This window comes from Culex pipiens, chromosome 2, assembly GCF_016801865.2.
Source record: "Culex pipiens pallens isolate TS chromosome 2, TS_CPP_V2, whole genome shotgun sequence".
Taxonomy (NCBI): domain Eukaryota; kingdom Metazoa; phylum Arthropoda; class Insecta; order Diptera; family Culicidae; genus Culex; species Culex pipiens.
Genome location: NC_068938.1, coordinates 176569799 through 176590630, shown reverse-complemented (window position 1 = coordinate 176590630; position 20832 = coordinate 176569799). Strand labels below are relative to the sequence as shown.

Sequence of the window (20832 nt, the reverse complement as noted above, 5' to 3'; positions counted from 1 at the left end):
TTCACTTTGGCTAAATTTTAATTGGCTGCGATTATTCTATTTTGTTGCTTCGAAATTGTTTGTTACTTAGTTGAAGAAAGACTCACAACAATAAAAAAAACTGGCATCACGCTTGACAGGTGTGGGATCGCGGTTTCGCAAGATCGTCACGGATCGTGCCACATCATGCCACTCGCTTGTTACTTCCGACTGGGTTGGCCGTGACATTTGGCAGTCGCGGGAAGGCACGAGGCTGTCATTTGGGAGACAGTTGGCATCAAGTCGGGTGACAGGCTGGCTAGAGAAAGGGTTGTGATTTTGTTTTTTTTTAAATACACATTTAAAAGTGAACGGTTAAAAAATGCACCATGAGCATGAGAGACCAACCATGGTTCTTCATCCGTTGCTGAATAGAACCGGTATACCCTCTCAGGCAATTTTATTTTCATTTTTCAGGAATGGACAATCATGAGCACTATATTAAAAAAAAATTTAAAAACTGAGCAATTCTCTGAGATTTCGGTCATTCGATTTTTTTTGTATTTTTTTTTTTAATCCGGCTGAAACTTTTTTGGTGACTTCGGTATGCCCAAAGAAGCCATTTTGCATCATTAGTTTGTCCATATAATTTTCCATACAAATTTGGCAGCTGTCCATACAAAAATGATATATGAAAATTCAAAAATCTGTATCTTTTGAAGGAATTTTTTGATCGATTTGGTGTTTTCGGCAAAGTTGTAGGTATGGATAAGGACTACACTGAAAAAAAATGATACACGTTAAAAAAATGGTGATTTTTAATTTAACTTTAAGTCACTATAACTTGATTTCCAAAAAAACACTATTTTTTATATGTTTTAGGGGACATAAAATGTCAACTTTTCTGAAATTTCCAGGTTGTGCAAAAAATCTTTGACCGAGTTCTGAATTTTCAAATCAACACTATTTTTTTCAAAAAATCAAAATATTGGTCGCAAAAAAAATTTCAACTTCATTTTTCGATGTAAAATCAAATTTGCAATCAAATAGTACTTTAGTGAAATTTTCATAAAGCCATTTTTAGGTAACTTTTTTGAAAATAGTCGCAGTTTTCCATTTTTTTTAAATTAGTGCACATGTTTGCCCACTTCTGAAAAAATATTTTTGAAAAGCTGAGAAAATTCTCTAAATTTTGCTTTTTTGAACTTTGTTGATACGACCTTTAGTAGCTGAGATATTGCCATGCAAAGGTTTAAAAAGCAGGAAAATTGATGTTTTTTAAGTCTCACCCAAACAACCCACCATTTTCGAATGTCGATATCTCAGCAACTAATGGTCCGATTTTCAATGGTGAAATTTTCCGATCTTTCCGAAAAAAATATTTTTAATTTTTTTAAATCAAGACCAACAATTCAAACGGGCCAAACATTCAATATTTCGCCCATTTTAAATGTTTGTCTTGATTTTAAATTTTTGAAAACATTGTATTCGAAAAGATCGGAAAGTTTTACGAATGTTTCATGTTTTAACATTGAAAATCGGACCATTAGTTGCTGAGATATCGACATTGAAAAATGGTGGGTTGTTTGGGTGAGACTTAGAAAACATCAATTTTCCTGCTTTTTAAACCTTTGCATGGCAATATCTCAGCTACTAAAGGTCGTATCAACAAAGTTCAAAAAAGCAAAATTTAGAGAATTTTCTCAGCTTTTCAAAAATATTTTTTCAGAAGCGGGCAAACAAAAAAAAAATTTACATCGAAAAATGAAGTTGAAATTTATTCGCGACCAATTTTTAGATTTTTTGAAAAAAATAGTGTTGATTCGAAAATTCATAACTCGGCCAATGATTTTTTGCACAACCTGGAAACTTCTGAAAAGTTGGCATTTTATGTCCCCTAAAACATATAAAAAATAGCGTTTTTTGCAAATCAAGTAAAAAGTTAAATTTAAAATCACCAATTATTTTAAACGTGTATCATTTTTTTCAGTGTAGTCCTTATCCATACCTACAACTTTCCCGAAGACACCAAATCATTCAAAATATTCCTTCAAAAGATACAGATTTTTGAATTTTCATATATCATTTTTGTATGGACAGCTTCCAAATTTGTATGGAAAATTATATGGACAAACTAATGATGCAAAATGGCTTTTTTGAGCATACCGAAGGCACCAAAAAAGTTTCAGCCGGATTAAAACTACAAAAATTAAAATTCAAAAAAAAAATTATCGATTTCGTAGAGAACTGCTCAACTTGATTTTTTCAGTTGATATTAAAACTTAAGTGGCTATATCCTGAAAACTGTGAACTTTATCAAAATAGCTGTGAAGTACTTTTCCTTAGCAAGTTTGATTTTACATTCAAAACTGAAAAAAATACTTAAACTTTTATTTTTTTTCGAAAAAACATTTTTTTTTTTCAAAAAAATATGAGGCCGTCTATTTTCGAAGTTTATGTAGCCCCCAAGAGGAAACATAAGTTATACATAAAACCTAGAAATTTCAATGGAAATAGAAGTCTGAAAACTGAAAACTATTTGAAGTGCATTTTTACTGCGCTAAAAATCATATTCAACATGTCTGGGATCGATCAAAGCTATTTTGATTTTTTGTGGAATTTCGTTGTACTGCAACAATTTTTTTATGGTGAAAAAAAAAATCGTCGATACTTCGATATTTTGAAAACTATTGATTGAAAAACAACTTGACAAGTGTACAATACTTTTTTAAACACTTTTTTTCGTTCAACTGTTGATTCCATACCCTTTATCTTTGCCTGAGTCGATGGACACAAACTTCAAAACAATATTTGCAATGGCCCAACTCTATGGCTAAAAATTTGATGTGTTTTGTCTCCTAGAAAAAAATAAAAAAATCAATAATTAAAATATCGATGCCGGTGTGCCCTCTTTTGCTTAGCTTGCTGGGATTTCTATCTCGATAGTACAAGAGAGCACACAGGCATCGATATTTTAATAAAAAAGCTACTTTAAAAATCGGCAAATAAAATTCCTAAACTTTATGTCTTTTCATGATCTGTGATCCCAAATTTGCAAATAGTCTAAATTACAAAAGCATACGTTATACAATGCATTTTAAATATTTCAAAATTGCTTTTATTTGCTTCGTGTTTTTTTTACAGTTTTAAAGGGGGTGGAGAACAAAACTTGAATAAAAATTTGCAATGGTCTAAGCCAGCGATTCTCAACCTTCTTCTAGGCTGGTACCCCCTGCCATGTAAATCAAGTAGGCCCGGTACCCCCGTTGAGAATCGCTGGTCTAAGCTAAAAAAAATCTTTAAAATTTTGTTTATTTTTTTGGCATGGTTCTTATCAAGCTTCCCGTGCGCCAGTGCCAACGCACACCGCGGGTTTGGTTTTCTAGCTTCGGCACGAGCCTGAACCCATTGTGTGTTGGTATTTTGGTTCATCGTACCAGCGCACCACGAGAATCTCGGCTCGTCGCCTCGGTTGTGTGTCTGGCACTCACCCGAGGCATGAACCCATGTACCGCCAGCGCGTACCACGGCACGTACCTCGGCTCGTGCCGAGTGAAGCACCTTGGTTTATACGCTGGGTTCATGCCTCGGGTGAGTGCCAGACACACAACCGAGGCGACGAACCGAGAGTGTCGTGGTGCGCTGGTACGTTGAACCAAAATACCCTCGGCTCGAGAGAGTCGGGTACAGTGTAAACCGAACAAAGCAGGCGCAAAGCAAACCCGAGGGACAAGTGAATCGCGTGTACCGCACGGTGCAGGGAAGCTTGGTTCTTATGATGGAACGTTTAAAAAAACTTCTGCATTTTTTTTTTCAGTTCTAAATTTTAATAAAAATAATTTAAAGGGAATAAATTACCGAAAGTAAATTTTGTAATGATTCTATTTTAACCTTTTAACCAGGGTTGTTAAAATATCAAAATATCAGCTTTCAGCAACTACAATTATCCCACCTGAATATTCATGCCTCAAATACAACTGCTCTTCTCTCTTCATTGAAACTCTCAGCGTCGAACATAGCCGAACACGTTTTCGTGTTTGCCCATTCGCGATTGACATTTTCCTTTTCTCTCTCATTCCCGCTTCCACGATCATCCTACCGCAAAAGCATTTAACCACCACAGCCGCCACAAAACCAATTTCGTAAACGCAGTTTGACGGGACGTCATGCGTAGTCGGCTCCTAGTCGCCATCTCGCGTTCCCTCAATGCAGTTTTTGGAGAGATTGAGAGACTCAGTGGTGAGAGCGCATAGTCGAGGAAAAGGGGAAGAGTGATAGAGAGAGAATGACATCGCTGGAAATCACGAGACACAAGAAGAGATCTCACAAGCTATAGTGACGGCCACTATACTCTTGGATATTTTTGGTGCAGAGATAATCTATTGATAGCTTTTTTATCACTCATTTGCAACACTGCTTTTAACCTAAATTTTTCCTGAGTTTTTTTAAATCGAATATCAAAATATCTTTGCAAGTACACAGGAAAGTTTAATCCTTGAATTTTTTATTCAGATGAATCTTTGTGGGAGGATCTTCCAATTTCCAAAACTGTCATTTTTCATGGTTTGTTTCTCCAAACTCTGCCTTCTCAGATTCTCTATGTTTAGCACTATTTTATGCTCAAATTTGTATCCGAGCAATTCCCCACGAAAACAGCATGATGCGAAAAAAAAGTTGTCCAATCGGGCTCAAAATTTTCTGGGAATTCCGAAATAATTAAACCCGTATTTTTTGTTTGACCGTTAGGGTGACCTAGTGGTAGGGTGGAACCAAAAACGACATTTTTTTCAATTTTAGCTTAACTACATTTTTCAAAAAATCTTTCAACTCTGCACAATTTCAACCAATTTAAGCTGTTTTAGACGCAAACGAAAGGGTACTAGATGGGCTTTTAAGGAAAAATAGTAAGAAGTTTCAAATATTTAGCTTAGCATTTTAGGACAAATGAAAACATAGATGCTGTTTCAATGGTCTCGGGACCAAAGGGCCTATGTCTGAAAATATTTTTATCGAATTCCTCGGAAAATTTTACATATTATACATTTAAGTTTTAAATATTCCTAGATACGATTTTTTCAAATTAAAAACTCTGTATTTTGACGCGCCATAGTTTTTTGCGAAAATCGACGAAAATTGCCACCCTAGCACGGCGTATCTCACCCGAATGGCCAAATAAAAAATACGGGTCTAATTATTTCGGCCAGGGAACAACCAGAAAAAAAATCAGCCCGATCGTACAACTTTTTTTTTAATCATGCTGTTTTCGTGGGGAATAGCTGTATATTTTCAAGACAAATTGTACAAAGAAAAGATTTATATTCGGTCGTATTGGGGTTTCCAGCTTGGATATTGAGATAATTAATTTCAAAGCAATGCTTGAAATCTGGTAAATTTGGTTCGAAAACTTTTTATTAGATGTCAAATATTGGTCAAATATATTTACTTAGAGTCTCCCAAGGAATATTCATAAGAAATTTGAGTGATTTCAACATGAATGCATCACTTTTCTGATTCTGATATCCCTTAAAATCGTGAAAAAATATTTCGGTATACCCCTTCTTTCAAGGTGCCAAATATCAGAAATGCCGATTTTTTATATTTAAAGTTTCGAAAAAATACACCTTGAATATCTCGGAATTTCTTAATCATTTTGAGGATTTGAAGAAGAAAAAACATAAAAAAGATACGAGTTTCTTTTTTTCAAAAAAGATTATTTTTTTGTTCTACAAGGCAATGATTTATTACAAAGTAATGTAATGAAATCGTCGAAATATATTTTCATCGAAGCATGTTTCTGTGACAGTGTGATGAATTTATTATCCCTGATTCAATAGAAGCTCTCAATCTTGCTGTTGACATCCACCAAAGTTGGAACCTTCAATTGGAATCAGTTCAATAAAAACAAAAACAAAACTTAAAGAATCTCCTGACCCACCCTGACAATCACCCGTCAATTGCGGATAAATTGCATCCCGGTAAGAAAACCCACACTGGTCGGGCCAAAAAGGTGCTGACAGCGACCATAAATCTCGGAGAAAGAATCAAATCACATCAGCGTCACATCATCAGCGTAGTTGTGGCGCGGCATTTTGGCATTGATCGTGAACTACAACTCAAAGGTCCGCGCCATCACACGAAAGGGGGAAACAAAAACATTACACAAATCAGTCGGCGTCCACCGAAGACGTTGATTTTTAGTTTTTCTATTCTCAGGGGGTGGTGGGTGGAAAAACAGGAAAGGTGTAAGAAAAAGTCAAATTGACGTCACAACTCGTTCGTCGACACCTTCTGCTCAACGACGACAACGGCGAGGAAGTGTGTTTATTTTTTGCCTCCTAATTTGATGAACGTGTGTGCTTTTTTTGAGTGTAGAAAGACGACGATGCGTAGTTGCCTTTTTGAGGTAATCGTTTTTGGTTTTTTTAAGTCTATAACTTGATTTATTTTTCATTCACACATTTTTTTATGAATAATATTTAATAATCTGTCCTGACTTTCAAACTCCTTTCTACTTGTTTCTCTTCACATTATTTCGCAACAAATTATAATAAATCAAAACCAGCCATTTTTATGTTCGATGGAAGTCACTTCGTGTCGGTTCACAAATCACACTTTAATGAGGTTAGAAGAAAAACACGCGGGAAGAAAGTGCACCTGTCGGAATATTTCATCACATGAATCTTTCGATGTTTTCGTCTGAATTGGACGGAAATAAATTCTGAGCGACCTACTCTTTCTCTCAAAAGTGACCAGCTCAGCTCAGTCGGGCCAGAATCAGCTGATTAAAATTCTTCTTCTTTTTCTGTTTCCTTCTAGGGCCCCGAACAGGTTCACGTGTCCAAGTTCTACAAGGAAGCCAAGGATGGCAAGTTCGTCAGCTGCCTGCAGGACGACGCCCGCACGCTGTACCAGACGTTCCGGAAGGGCGTGATAGAGTCCAACAATGGGCCGTGCCTGGGCTGGCGAGAGAACCTGCACTCGCCGTATTTGGTAAGTTGTTTTTTAGAATTTCATATATTTTCACTAATCTTTAATATTTTTTTACAACAATTGAATTTCGCAAAATACCTACGTAGATTCTTTGTTTTCGTTTTTTCAGCACGTTTCAGGGTACAAAAGCTCGCACCTTTTGAGCCATGCGAAAATTAAACCTAAATATATATTTTCAGAAATGTTCACTAATGTTCACTTTGTTTAGAAATCGAAAAACTGCAAATATTTCGCTGAAACCAAGCTTTTGGTGGCCACATACAAAAAAACTAGTGTTGGAATTCGAGCGAGAAGAAGGAAAGCATTTCTCGCCCGCGAACGGGGGAGAGAACTTGTAGTACTTTTCTCTTCTCGTCTCGCTCGCGCTCAGCTGTTCGTCCCTAGCTAGCAATATGTTTATCAGGCTTATAAATGCTAACCAGGCGATGGTATAGAGGTGTAACTTCAATCGCTGTGTTGTTTTTTGTTCGTTTCTAACACGTTCAACTTCTTGCGAACAGGCAATTCTGGCTCGCGAGAAAGCCCGTTCGCGAGCGGGGGCACGGGCAATCGGTGAGTTTCTCTCGGCAGCTCGAGACTCGCGGCGAGAGCTCATGAGAGAGGATTTTTTCTCGTGAGATCGCGAGAATACCAACTCTGAAAAAAACAATTCGTCAAAAAAATGTATGCATAAAATTTAAATTTTTCACAAAAATCACTATTTTTCAAAAAAGTCGGCGGAAAACTTTTTGACCATACTTCTCTATGGCTCAAAAGTTGCGAGTTTTGTCCCCTAAAACATATCAAAAAATCTCGTAAATCAAAAAATACGTATTTTGGGAATTTGAGTAATTTTTTTCCGCGTACCTATTTTTTCTCAATAGTCTTCAACAATACCTACAACTTTGCCGAAAACACAAAATTGATCAGAAAATGCATTCAAAAGTTACAGATTTTCAAATATTAACGTACCATTTTTGTATAGACAGCTGCCAAAATTGCATGGTAGTATCAAAGACACAAAATGGCTTTTTTGGTCATAGAAAGGGCCCCACAAAGTTTGAGCCAAATAAAAAAAAACTAACTTAATCCACCTAGGGGAAATATACCCATTTTAATCACTCTAAGCCGTTCGACCAATTCTCATCACTTTTGCCGTTTTCCGCTATTAGATCAATATTTTCAGATGTATCAACAATCGAGAGTTGCTTGCTCACTATTATTTGAGCTATTTATTTCTTTGGAACAGTCAAAAACTCTTTTCCAACAATGGGTGATATGTGATATGATGGGTTTGGACACAAATTTCGTCTGATTTCGTTAAGTTCCGGAATACAAAAAACACACATATCACTCAAGGACTCATAAGTGGCATCTTAAGTGGTCATAGCTTGAGACAGGGTTGCCAGATCTTCAATGTTTTAGACTCGTTGGAAAGGTCTTTCAATTACTTAACTAACGATGATGATATTTGGTTCAGTTTACTGCCATTTATTCAACTTCCGAAAATATGCGAAAACACATTTTTATACATAACTTTTTAAATTACTTATCGAAACTTCAAACAATTCAATAGCACCGTATGGGACCCTAAACCAAGTCGAATGCGACTGGTTTGGTCAAAATCGGTTCAGCCAGTGCTGAGAAAACTGCGTGACATTATTGGTCACATACACACACACATACACACACACATACACACACACACACACACACACACACATACACACACACATACACACACACATACATACACACATACACACAGACATTTGTTCAGTTTTCGATTCTGAGTCGATATGTATACATCAAGGTGGGTTTTCGAGCTTTAAATAAAAAGTTCAATTTTAGAGCAGGATTATAGCCTTACCTCAGTGAGGAAGGCAAAACAGATAAAATCCATATCCGGTTTAGTAGAGAATTGCTCAATTGGAATTTTGGGAATCTACAAATTTGGGATTCTAGAGATTTAGGAACATGGAATTTTGAGAATTTAAAAATTTCGAATTTTAAGAATCTTTGATTTCTGTGAATTTGGGATTTTTGAAATCTGGAATCTGTGAATTTAAGGAATCTGGGAATTTGTAAATTTGTGATATTTAAGAATTTGGAATTTAAGGAACATTGAAATTTGGAGAAAACCTGGATATTTGAATAATTTGGGATCTGGGAACTTGAGAATTTGGAATTTCAGGAATTTGGATTTTTTAGGATTAAGAAATTCGAGAATTGGTGAATTAAGGATTTGGTAATCCAAAAATCTAGAAATTTAGGAGTCTGAAAATTTGGGAAATTGGTATTTTGAGTATCTAAGAATCGAGAAACGTTGGGAATCCGGGAATTTTGGAATTGGAATTTTTGAAATCTGGGAATTTGCGAAAAAATGTTTGGAGAGTTTGGGAAAATGGGAATTTTGAAATTTGGGAGACTGTGATTTTGGAAAACTCAGAGTTTGCAAATTTGAGGATTTGGGATTTTTGGGATGAGGGAATTTGGGAATCAGGCAATTAAGAAGCTTAGAATTCCAGGAATTAGGAAATTTAGGAATCTGGGAATTCGAGATTTAGTGAATCTGGGCTTTTAAGATTTTAGGAATTTGGGAATCTTGAAATCAGGCTATCTTGGAATTTAGGAAACTGGGATTTTATGAATTTGGGATTTTGTAAATCTTGGAGTTTTCAATTTAGGAATTTGGGATTTGCAAATCTGAGAATCTGGCAATTTGGTATTTTAGGAATTTGAGAATTAGAAAATTTGGGTGGTTGGAATTTTTTAATCTGGGAATTTGAGAAGAAGGACTTTAGGTATCTGTTATTTGGAAATTTGAGAATCCTGTAATTTTGATACATGGGAATTAACTGAAATTTGATTATAGGAATCAGGGAATTTGCATTTAAGGAATTTGAATATTTAAGGATTTCAAATTTTAGGAAAGTGGGAATTTGGGAATCTAAAGCTTAGGCAATTTAAAAAAATTGGGATTTCAGGAATTTTCAAGATTTAGAATCATGGAACGTGGTATTTTGCGAATCTTGCAATTTGGAATTTAGAGAATTTGAAAATTTTAAAATTTGGGTGGATTTTTCAATCTGGTAATTTGAGAAAAAAGGATTTTAGGAATCTGGGAATCCGGAAATTTGAGAATCTGGTAATTTTGAAACTTGGAAATTTGCTGGAATATGATTTTAGGAATCTAAGAATATGGAAATTGATTATTTAAGGATTCGGGATTTTTGGAATGTAAGAATTAGAGCATATGGGAAATTTAAAACTCTGAGCATTTGAAATTTTTCAATCTAGGAATTCGGGATTTTTTTTCGGAATCTGGATATTTAGAAACTTAAGGGAATCTGGGCTTTTGCAATTTTAGGAACTAGAGATTTTTGGAATCTTGATATCATGGTATCTAGGAACCAGGCAATTTTGAAACTTATTTGGGATTTTGGGATTTTTTATCTTAGAATCTGCCAATTTGGGAATTTTAGGAATTTGAGAATTTGAAAATTTGATGAAAATCGGATAATTTTGAAACTTGGGAATTTGGTAAAATGTGATTTTAGGAATCAGGGAATATGGTGTTTGAGGATTTGGAAATTTAGGGATGCGGGATTTATAGAATGAGGATTTAAGGATATTGAAAATTTAAGTAATTCGAATTTCAGGAATGAGGGAATTTTGAAGCATATTAAGAACTTAAGATTTTAAGAATTTAATAATGTTAGAATCTGCATGGGAATCTCATGGGATTTTTGTGAATCTAAAACTTTGGGTATTCGGAATTTCAGGAACTAAGAAATTTTGAAATTTGGCATTATTGGAATCTGAGTATTTGATAATTTGGGATTTAGGGAATTTGGGAATTTTAAAATTTGAGTATTTGTAATTTTTCAATCTGGTTATTTGGGAAAAAGGATATTGGAAACCTAGATTTTAGAAATTCAGAAACCTGGGGGAATTCGAGATTTGAGATAAAAGGATTTTATGAATCAGGGAACTTGGAATTTGAGTATTTGCAAATTTAAGAATTCGGGATTTCTGTAATGTGAGAATTTAGGAATCTGAAATTCAAAGACTTTTAATTTTAGGGATGAGGTAACTTGAGAATCTATAAATCAGGCATTTTAGGAACTTGGGATTTGGGAATACGGGATTATGTGAATCTGAGAATTTGGGTATTTGGAATTTTGGGAATCTGGGAACGTTTTTGGAATCTGAGAGGCAATTTGGGATTTTAGAATTTGAGAATTTTAAAATTTGGTTGTTTGAAATTTTGCAATCTGCTAATTTAAGAAAAGAATGAAAGAAAATTTGGGAATTTAGAAGTGAGAGAATCTGGTAATCTGGGTTCGATTACCGCCCATCTCCTTTTGGTGTTCTGTATTTGTTCCGTTAATTGGGTATGTTTCAGATAACCAAAATAGTAATCTTTTGAGCTTTAACATGAGATGGATTACATTCATCAGGCATTGTTGCCAACCTTGAATTTTTTTTTTCGAAATCCTCAAAAACGACAATAAAAAATTGGTGAAGTCAATGCTCCATCCAGTTTGGTGACTTATTTTGAAAACCTTTTTTTTTTTTTGTTCAAATATTACGTCCAGAGATTATCGTTTTTTTTTTTTTCGTTTCTATTTCCAGTGGATGAACTACAACGAGGCCCTGCTGCGCGCCAAAAACTTCGGCTCCGGCCTAGTCGCGCTGGGCCTCCGTCCCGGTCCGAGCACCTTCGTCGGCATCTACTCCCAGAACCGGCCCGAGTGGATCCTGTTCGAGCAGGGCTGCTACTGCTACTCGCTGGTGGTGGTTCCACTGTACGACACACTCGGACCGGACGCCTGTGCGTTCATCATTAACCAGACGGAGATTGCGCTGGTCGTGGTGGAGGACGACAAGAAGGTGAATTTGCTGCTGGACAAGGCCCCGAAGGCGCTGCGCAAGCTGGTGGTCATGAAGGATGTGCGACCGGCGACGCTGCAGCGAGCCCGCAATCAGGGCATCGATATTCACATGTTTGACGAGGTGGAGAAGATGGGGGCGGCGCGGGACGTTCCGGAGGTTGAGCCAAAGCCGTCGGATTTGTGTACGGTTTGTTACACTTCGGGGACGACCGGGAATCCCAAGGGGGTGATGCTTTCGCACATGAACGTGGTTTCTGGGGTGGCCGGAGTGCTGCTTCAGCTGGGTGCTCACAAGCCACGCGTGGGAGATGTCATGATTTCGTTCCTTCCGTTGGCGCACATGCTGGAGAGGTGCTGCGAAAACGGCGTTTATTATAACGGTGGTGCCGTTGGGTTCTACTCGGGTGACATTAAGGAGCTCACAAACGACATGAAGGCGCTAAGACCGACGCTGATGCCGGCGGTTCCGCGGTTACTGAACCGGGTGTACGACAAAATCTACAGCGAAGTTTCGCGTTCGGGCGTGAAGAAGCTGCTGCTGAGGATGGCGTTGAACGCGAAGGAGGCGGAAATTAAGCGCGGAGTCGTCCGGCGGACCAGCATTTGGGACAAGGTCGTGTTCCGGAAGATCCAGGAGGGCTTCGGCGGCCGGCTTCGACTCATGGTCGTCGGTTCGGCGCCGCTTTCGCCCACAGTGCTAACCTTCTGCCGGGCGGCCCTCGGCTGTCTGATTTGCGAAGGGTACGGCCAAACCGAGTGTACCGCCCCGATCACACTGACCGTCCAGGGTGACTTTGTGCCCGGCCACGTCGGACCACCGGTCGCGTGCAACGCCATCAAGCTGGTGGACGTGCCCGAGATGGAGTACTACGCGTCCCAGCAGCAGGGCGAGATCTGCGTCAAGGGTAGCAACGTGTTTATCGGGTAAGAAAGACTCCATCACACTGAGTTCAAGCCATTACATTGCCTTCCTCTCCTCCACAGCTACTACAAGGACCCGATCCGGACGGCGGAGACGATCGACGAGGACGGCTGGCACCACACCGGCGACATTGGCCAGTGGCAGCCGAACGGCACGCTCAAGGTGATCGACCGCAAGAAGCACATCTTCAAGCTGAGCCAGGGCGAGTACATCGTGCCGGAGAAGATCGAGAACGCGTACATCCGCAGCCAGTACGTGGAGCAGGTGTTTGTGCACGGCGAGAGCTTGAAGGTGAGAATGTTTATAATTACATTGAAATGGTTGAAAATCTAAATTGAAATTTCATCTGTGTAGAGTTGCGTCGTGGCGATCGTCGTCCCGGACGTCGAGGTGGTCAAGGGCTGGGCCGTACAGAACCACATTCCGGGAACGCTGAGCGTGCTGTGCAGCAACCCCGACGTCAAGCAGCTCATCTTCAACGACATGATCGCCCAGGGCAAGGTGGTGGGACTCAAATCATTCGAACAGGTAAGAGTCTTTTACTATTATTCTTGGGGCCAAATTCGCTTTGAGAACCATGAGGTGCCATGCGTCCCCATGCAAATAATCTTGGTTAGTAGACATTGAAGGAAACGCTTGGTATTTTAATATAGGGGTAATTCTCGTATGTTGGGCAGGTTCCAGAACGCCAAGTCAATGCTGAAGGGCGAACAATTTGATTTTTGAGCTTTTTCTCGGTGCCATCTATCTTCAACAATCAACCTACGCAAATGCCTTTTTTCCCAACATGATTTTAAATTTCGTGACGTTGCAACGCAAATTTCAACCAGTTGTAACTTTAGTTCTAGACAACCAATTTAGTCGCTCCATGTTGCATTTGAAGGGTCTTTCCAAGTACAAAAAGCATCCGAAATATCAAAATGATATTCGTGACGTTGCACAGTGCAAGAAATGGGTAAACTTACACTTGTTTGAAAACAAAATTTGGCATAAGTTAAACTTTTAATCTTTGACATTTCCGTTTAGTACATTTTAAACCTACATAATGCATTCAACAGAATGATAATTTGATCTTATTTCTCGAAGAATCAGGAGATTTTCAGGAAAATATTTAAAACACTGATTTTATCACGAATAGAAACATAATTTAACCATCTTGTATAATAATTATATTCAAATGATTAATCAATGAATTGATCGATTCACCATCACTATTTCCACCATCGTGACAAGTAATTCCGGATTACCCAGTAATTTCAGAGTAATTCCAATAGTTCCTGGTAATTATAGTAATCAACGGTAGTTCCATGATTCTTTTTTGTGAAAACTTACTACAGAAAATGGTAAAACCAAAAAAGATAATTGTTGAAAAATAATCTTTTATTAATTAATTTAATGCCTATTAAATTGCTTGTCAGTAATTTACAGCATTATACCAAAAAAACTAACTTAATCTACCTATATAGTTGGCGCCTTCCTCACTCTATACAAACAGTGGGTGACATGATGGGACACACACATTTGAAAACAAATTTCATCTATTCTTTTAGATCCGGAATAAAACAGTACACAAATATCACTGACGTGGTCATAACTTGAGACAGGGTTGCCAGATCATCAATGTTTTGGACTCGTTGGAAAGGTCTTTCAATTACCTAACCAACGATTGTTATACAAAATGGACATTTGATTATTTAAAAATCCATACCTTCGAAGGGATTTCTAATCGCTTTGGTGTCTTTGGCAAAGTTGTGGGTAATTGGGGTTTTCTAGAAAAAAAAATTGTCACTTAAATTTCAATTCCCAAGAGATTTTTTAAACTTCTACATTTTTTAAATATTTTTAGGAGAACTGAAACACCCAGTCGGCCTGGGTTCGATCCTAGAAGGTCCCGGTGGCTTTTCGAGACGAGATTTGTCTGATCACGCCTTCCGTCGGACGGGGAAGTAAATGTTGGCCCCGGTCTAGCCTAGAGGTTAGGTCGCTAGCTCAGTCCCAGGTCTAGGAGTCGTCTCCTTGGGTCCTGCCTCGGTGGAGTCGCTGGTAGGCAGTTGGACTAACAATCCAAAGGTCGTTAGTTCGAATCCCGGGGTGGAGAGGTTTGCAATTGCCTCAACAATCAAACCTTCGGACACCTAGTTTCGAGTAGGAATCTAGCAATCGAGAATGCCAAGGCAATGCTGTATAGCGAACAATTTGATTTTGATTTTTGAGCTTTCTCTTAGTGTCATTTAAAAAGCTCTCTTTTTTCAACCCACAAGCTATTCGTTTGATTTGAATTCTAGATTTAATTTTCAAAACAATCTATCCGTCATGGGTTTCCTATGCAGATAGAACCTTTTGAAAATTTAATCTAAAATTGGAAAAAAATACAAATGACAATAATTGCGAAGTTAAAAAATCAATGGAAATTTCCATAATAAGTATTGAAGGCCCTTTCAAAATAAAAACATTCTTAAAATGAGAAATGATTTTTAAAGAAAAGAGTAGCAAATTTCACAAAAACTCTTTTTTAATCATGAAAATCGATCCCATAGTTTCCAAGATAACAATAGTTTAAAAAGGGGCTAATTAGATGACACTGAAAAAAAAAATTAAATTTCAAGAGGCTGTATCTAAGCAACCAGCTGGCCCGATAAACAACATCTAAATTTTCTCAATATGGTGAGGAAAGATTATCGTTTTAAATGTTTTAATAAATGTTGCCTTCTGATTGTTTTGTTCTACTATCCCAATCATTGCAAGTCAAAGTTCATTTAAAGGCCATTATTTTTTGAAAAAATAAAATCATTGGATGGAAATGGAAATTATTTCTTAAAAATAGTTAAAAATAAACGTCACTTTTTTAAATTTATTTAAAAAAAATTATAAACACCTTGATTTTTCCATTCAGCCACCATATTTGACGCCATCTTGAATATATCGCTTCCCTTTGAGAATCAGGAAAATCAACAGGCAAATTTGAAAACTTGGGGAGCGTTTTTTTATGTTCCGTAATAAAGCAGGGGGGGGGGGTCGGAGGCCGTGTTACGCAAAAATACAAAATTTTGATGGAAATTTTGTTTCGAGGGGGGGAGGGGGTCTAAAAATTCGATTTTTGCGTTACGTAATAAAAGAACGCTCTCTTGCATTTCCAGCAAAAATTGGAAATTTGGTTTATTGGACCTTTTCGAAAAAAAATGGAATATGTTTTTTTGTGTTGTTCAAATACAAGCCAGACTCGATTATACGAACTTTCGATTATCCGAACTTTCGATAATCCGTTGTTCTGTTTGTAAGAGACTTCGGATAATCGAATCACGAAAAAATAATATTTTCTTGCTTTTAACATCAAATTCGTGTTCTGCGACCCCATTTTAGTCAATATTTGAATGGTTGATTGCGTCTTAAATTGAAAAATGATTCTTTTCAATATTTCATCATCGCCATTTTTGCCGCCAACTTGGATTTACAAATTTTAAATCACTTTAGGGTTGTTTACTGCCGTTCTACGCATAACTGTCCCATGTTCAAGAAAGTGCAACTGAGAAAAATGCTTTTCAATATTCGATCGTTTTTTGTGTTTCTACGCATAATTGTCCCGTGAGTCCCTATTCACCCCATAAGTCCCTTATCATCCAAGCTAGCAGTTTATCACTCTTATTTGGAATCTTCTTGCTATACAATAGGCAAACAAGACACAATATTTCGTAAAATTGATAATTTCGTGAAAAAAAAACCTTGGTGGGACCATTATGCGTAACGATGGGAAAGACAGACTTGGTGTTGTTTTCAATGAGTTTCCGAACAAAGTATGTACTAGATTTTATTTGTTTTTCAAAAAGTAAACGTCAAACTAAACGTAAAATGACAAAAAGTAAAAATCTACTAAAATTACATGGGACAATTATGCGTAGAACGGCAGTTCAGAGGCTCAATTATCAAAAACAAGACAATGAAAAAAAAACTTTTTTTCATGATTCGAATTGGAAGTTTCGATTATCCGAAATAAATTTTCGCCAAGGCTTTCGGATAATCGAGTCTAGACTGTATATTTAAAATTTCTCTGTCATCTAAAACATTACATTTTATTGTTCTACGTCTTCTCTCTCCCCGTCGCCCCCCAGGTCAAAGACATTTACCTCCACCCGGACCCGTTCTCGGTGCAGAACGGCCTGCTGACGCCCACGTTCAAGAGCCGGCGGCCGCAGATCAAGAGCTACTTCGCGCCCCAGCTGGACGACATGTACAAACATCTGGACTAAACAGAAACGCTCCGTCAGTGATCAGAGTCTGTCCGCGGTTTTGCCTGCAAGGTTTTTTCGTTTATTTTCCGTTTGTTTTCCTCGAGTGAATGTGTGCGTGAATGTGTGTGTGTGCGCGAAAACACGCGTAGTTTATCACCTCAAGGCTACGCGGGGAATATCTTGAGACGAAGACGGGAGGTTGCTGATGCTGCTGCGTTCATTGTGCTTTGTACAGATATTATTAACCCCAGAATTAAATGGACTACACAGATTTTAAGGGAGGCAAACGCAGATAGGCAGGCAGGAAGGTTATGATAATATTATGAAACTAATGTGCTTAAAAACAGCAGATTTGCTCCGTCGCGATCACACTAAAACCAAACTACGCAACACTAGCGACACCAACTTACTTTTTATTCTTTCTCCAAACGCGTTGGCTAGTGACCAGTTAGGGGCTACCATTCTTAACTAATTCAAGTAAAACAAAACCAACTAAACAAAAACACACACACACTCGTTCGTAGAATTATTGACAGCGATACCAAAATTTACTTAGTTGTTACTTAATAAATTATTACCAATCAAACGGATCAAAAACTTAAGAAAAAACCCAAAAGTTGCAAATCGTAGGAAAATTAAATTATTCTTAACTAAGGAAAAGAAGCAAACCCAAGAAAAAATGGCATGGCAATTGTACAGTAGTAGGAACCAATATCGAATAAAACAAGTGAAAGAAAAAAAAATCAAAAAAAGGTAAGCTAATCTTCACACTTGACAACAACACACACACATACAAAGGTAGACACAAATCTGCGTCGCGCGTCGCGTAGACATTTGAGTCAATTTCAAATTCTTATGACGTTACTTACTGATTATTGAGAAGAAATTAAAAACTACTTAAAAGAAGAAGAAGAGGAACGTGTGAGAGTGGAACCTAGAATGAGCGAAACGATAGCGGCAATGTTGCGGTGCAAATTCCTTTTTTCGTAACTTAAATTACCCCCTTCATTTCACGTGTGTGATTTGAACCAAGTAGCAAACTTTTATTTTCCAGTTGATAAGCTCTAGTCAAGTGTTTTTTTTTTGTTTCCTGCTGAGAGCGAACCCCCTTTTTTGTTTCCTCTCCAGTAAGTTAGGCTCGTTTTATACAACTCACACAACAGTCTAGGTAATGCGACAATATTACGATTATTACGATGATCATTAACTGAATTTTACACATTAGTAGTGGTTTGAAGTATCGAATTTGAAGGAAAAAGAGAGAGAGAAAAGGCAAGAAAATCTTTAAAAAAGGCAGTTGGATAGTATAATTGATCAAATAGAGGCGAACGTTTTTTCCTCCCCCTTGAAAACCATGAGAAGGCATTTCCATTAAAGTGCGCGTTTAACTCTGAAAAACAAACAAAAAAAAAATCATCACGAAACCGATTGATTTTCAATTTAACTGACCCATTTTTACTCAAAAAAAAAAACAGGACGCGACTAGATAAAAATCGTTAGAACACAAACACTCTTGATAAAGCAAAACACTCTCATCTTAAACAAGAAAAGCAAAAGAAAACGATTAAAGGGATATTATTATTAACAAACAAGAAAGAAAAAAATACTTGATAGAACGAACAAGCTCTGAGGCAACACAACACCTACAAACAAACACACACTACAAGAAGAATGGAAAAAATAAGTAAAACAAAACAAAACAAAAAAAAATACTTTTTACTGGGCGCCTATTTAATCTTAGAATAAATGCAATATGTAGTTAGTTGAAGAAGAAAAAACAGTGATGGTCAAAATTAGACACGTGAGTTGTTGGTTTTATTTAAAAATGGAAAAATTGAGAAAATGAATGAGGCTCACCGAAAAAAAGATGATAAAATGTGTAATTTTACATCTGAAGCTGGTTAATCAGTTTTTGTTGAATTTCACATTTTCAAAGAAAATTTACATCAAAAAATATTTGTGTCTATGTAGCTAGTATAAATTTTATTAATGTTTTTGTCCTTTGGCAAAACTTGGTCAAGTCTTAAAAAACAATTTCAAGCTTAAAAATATATATAAAAATTGATTAAAAGTTATTAAATGCATTGAAAGTTATCATAAAATGCTTTATACATTGTTATAGTTATTTTACTGAGAATTTATCTGCGAAACAAAAGGATTTTTCAATTATTTTGAATTCTCAAACACCTTACTTGAATGCCACAAAAGAGTATGTACAGTTTTTTCGCATTAAAAAAAAATAATTGAAGGAGATTTTGCAGAAATAGTACTCTGTACTCTGAAAAATGTATTTTTATAGATAAAACTTGCATTGAAAAGTACTTTTTTTTTTGATAAAATAGACCGTTTTTAAGTAACACAAATTTTATTGGTTTGGATTTAAGTGGAAACAATTTTAATTTTTCTAATTTGTTTGCAACACGTCGTATTAGCCGTCGAGACTTCTGACACTGATTTGATTTTTTCGCTCAGAAAAATCTCATTTGCATTGTTCATAATAATAGAGTTAAGGTTATTGCTAGTCCTGTTTCCTTTATTCCTGAAATACAGCATTTGCAAAGAATTGCAATTTAGAAAAACACATGTTTTAAACACCAAAATTATTCAAAGCTGCTAAAAAAAGACCTTCCCAAAATAAAAATTATGGATTATCCGGAGCCTCGATTATCCGAATGTTTTAAAGTCATTTCTGATAAATAACTATTCGACGTGAACGGCTCTCGTTGCTCTCTTATGCTAACAAAATAGGAAAACCAGCAAGCTTAGTACAAGAAAGCACAAAGGCATCCTATTGTCAAATAAAGAATTAAATTCGAGTTCATCGAAAATCCATTTCCTCAACATTCAATCAATGCCATTTAGTCCGCTATCTTGAATCTATAATTTGTTAATTACTGTAGAGCACTTCTGGAATCGTAGGGGAAGGTGGGGCAAAAGGAACAATCGCTCGTACGGCCGTAATTTTTACAATTTTGATTATTTTCAGTATGAGGAATTGTTGCTAGCAATGCAATCAGCTGATTCTACTACCACATAAACGCCAAAACGACGTAAACGCCACTGGACATAAGATTGAATGAAGTTTTTTTTTTCAAAACCATATTCTTCTTCTAATTTTTGGAAAGTGCAAAATAAGGCTTAGGGTTCGTTTTAAGGCTCATTTTATCAAAATGCTATTTTTCCTAGATCAGTAGTGTCCCTACTAATGACTTGCATCTATTATGAAGTATGATTTATCTTTTAGTTATTTTTGTTGAGAGCTTTTAAAAAATATTGTTCAGGTGGACAACTGTACCATATGGGTTTTTTAGTACCGTAAACTGGGGTGACTTTGATAGCCCGGGGTGACATTGATAGAAATCTGATTTGGCCACTAATTTTGATACATCCAATGTAACAGTCACATTTTTGCTTATATGTTCGTTAATAAGCTGTCCCTTAATGCTTGCATACTCATGATTCTCAAAAATGTTTAGATATTAATTTGATGGGCATTTTAAAAACCTATCAAAGTCACCCCGGGCTATCAAATTCACCCCAGTTTACGGTATGAAAAAAAATATCGAATTGCTGTATCAAGATATTTTATTGGGAAATAAATACTTAAAAATACTTAAAAACTGATAAACAGTTGTTAAAAAAATTGTCCACACAAAATATAGTGAGAAATATAATGAAAATTTACTATTTATCATCTTTTTTTCGTAAAAAATAATCAAATTTATAGTAAAATATTATTATTTAATCTAAAAATGAAAGAAACGTTGAAACGTTACATTCTAATCTGATACATCTAAGTGATAACAGTTCAATTGTTAGTAAATTAACATGTTATTTCATACGTTGTTCCTCTTGCCCC

At 36.6% G+C, this 20832-nt stretch overlaps 1 protein-coding gene across 4 annotated transcripts in view; it reads left to right on the top strand.

Annotated features, from left to right (window-relative positions):
- LOC120423486 (long-chain-fatty-acid--CoA ligase 6) overlaps positions 1 to 18771 on the top strand; it is a 71838-nt gene extending 53067 nt beyond the window's left edge. For all 4 annotated transcript variants that reach the window (XM_039587320.2, XM_039587321.2, XM_039587322.2 and 1 more), the window contains 5 exons: positions 6775 to 6948; positions 11566 to 12749; positions 12810 to 13038; positions 13102 to 13275; positions 16854 to 18771. In XM_039587320.2, coding sequence (XP_039443254.1) covers positions 6775 to 6948; positions 11566 to 12749; positions 12810 to 13038; positions 13102 to 13275; positions 16854 to 16991 — 1899 coding nt within the window. In that variant the 3' untranslated portion in view covers positions 16992 to 18771. The remainder of the gene's footprint in view (positions 1 to 6774; positions 6949 to 11565; positions 12750 to 12809; positions 13039 to 13101; positions 13276 to 16853) is intronic.
- The last annotated feature ends 2061 nt before the right edge of the window (positions 18772 to 20832 follow it).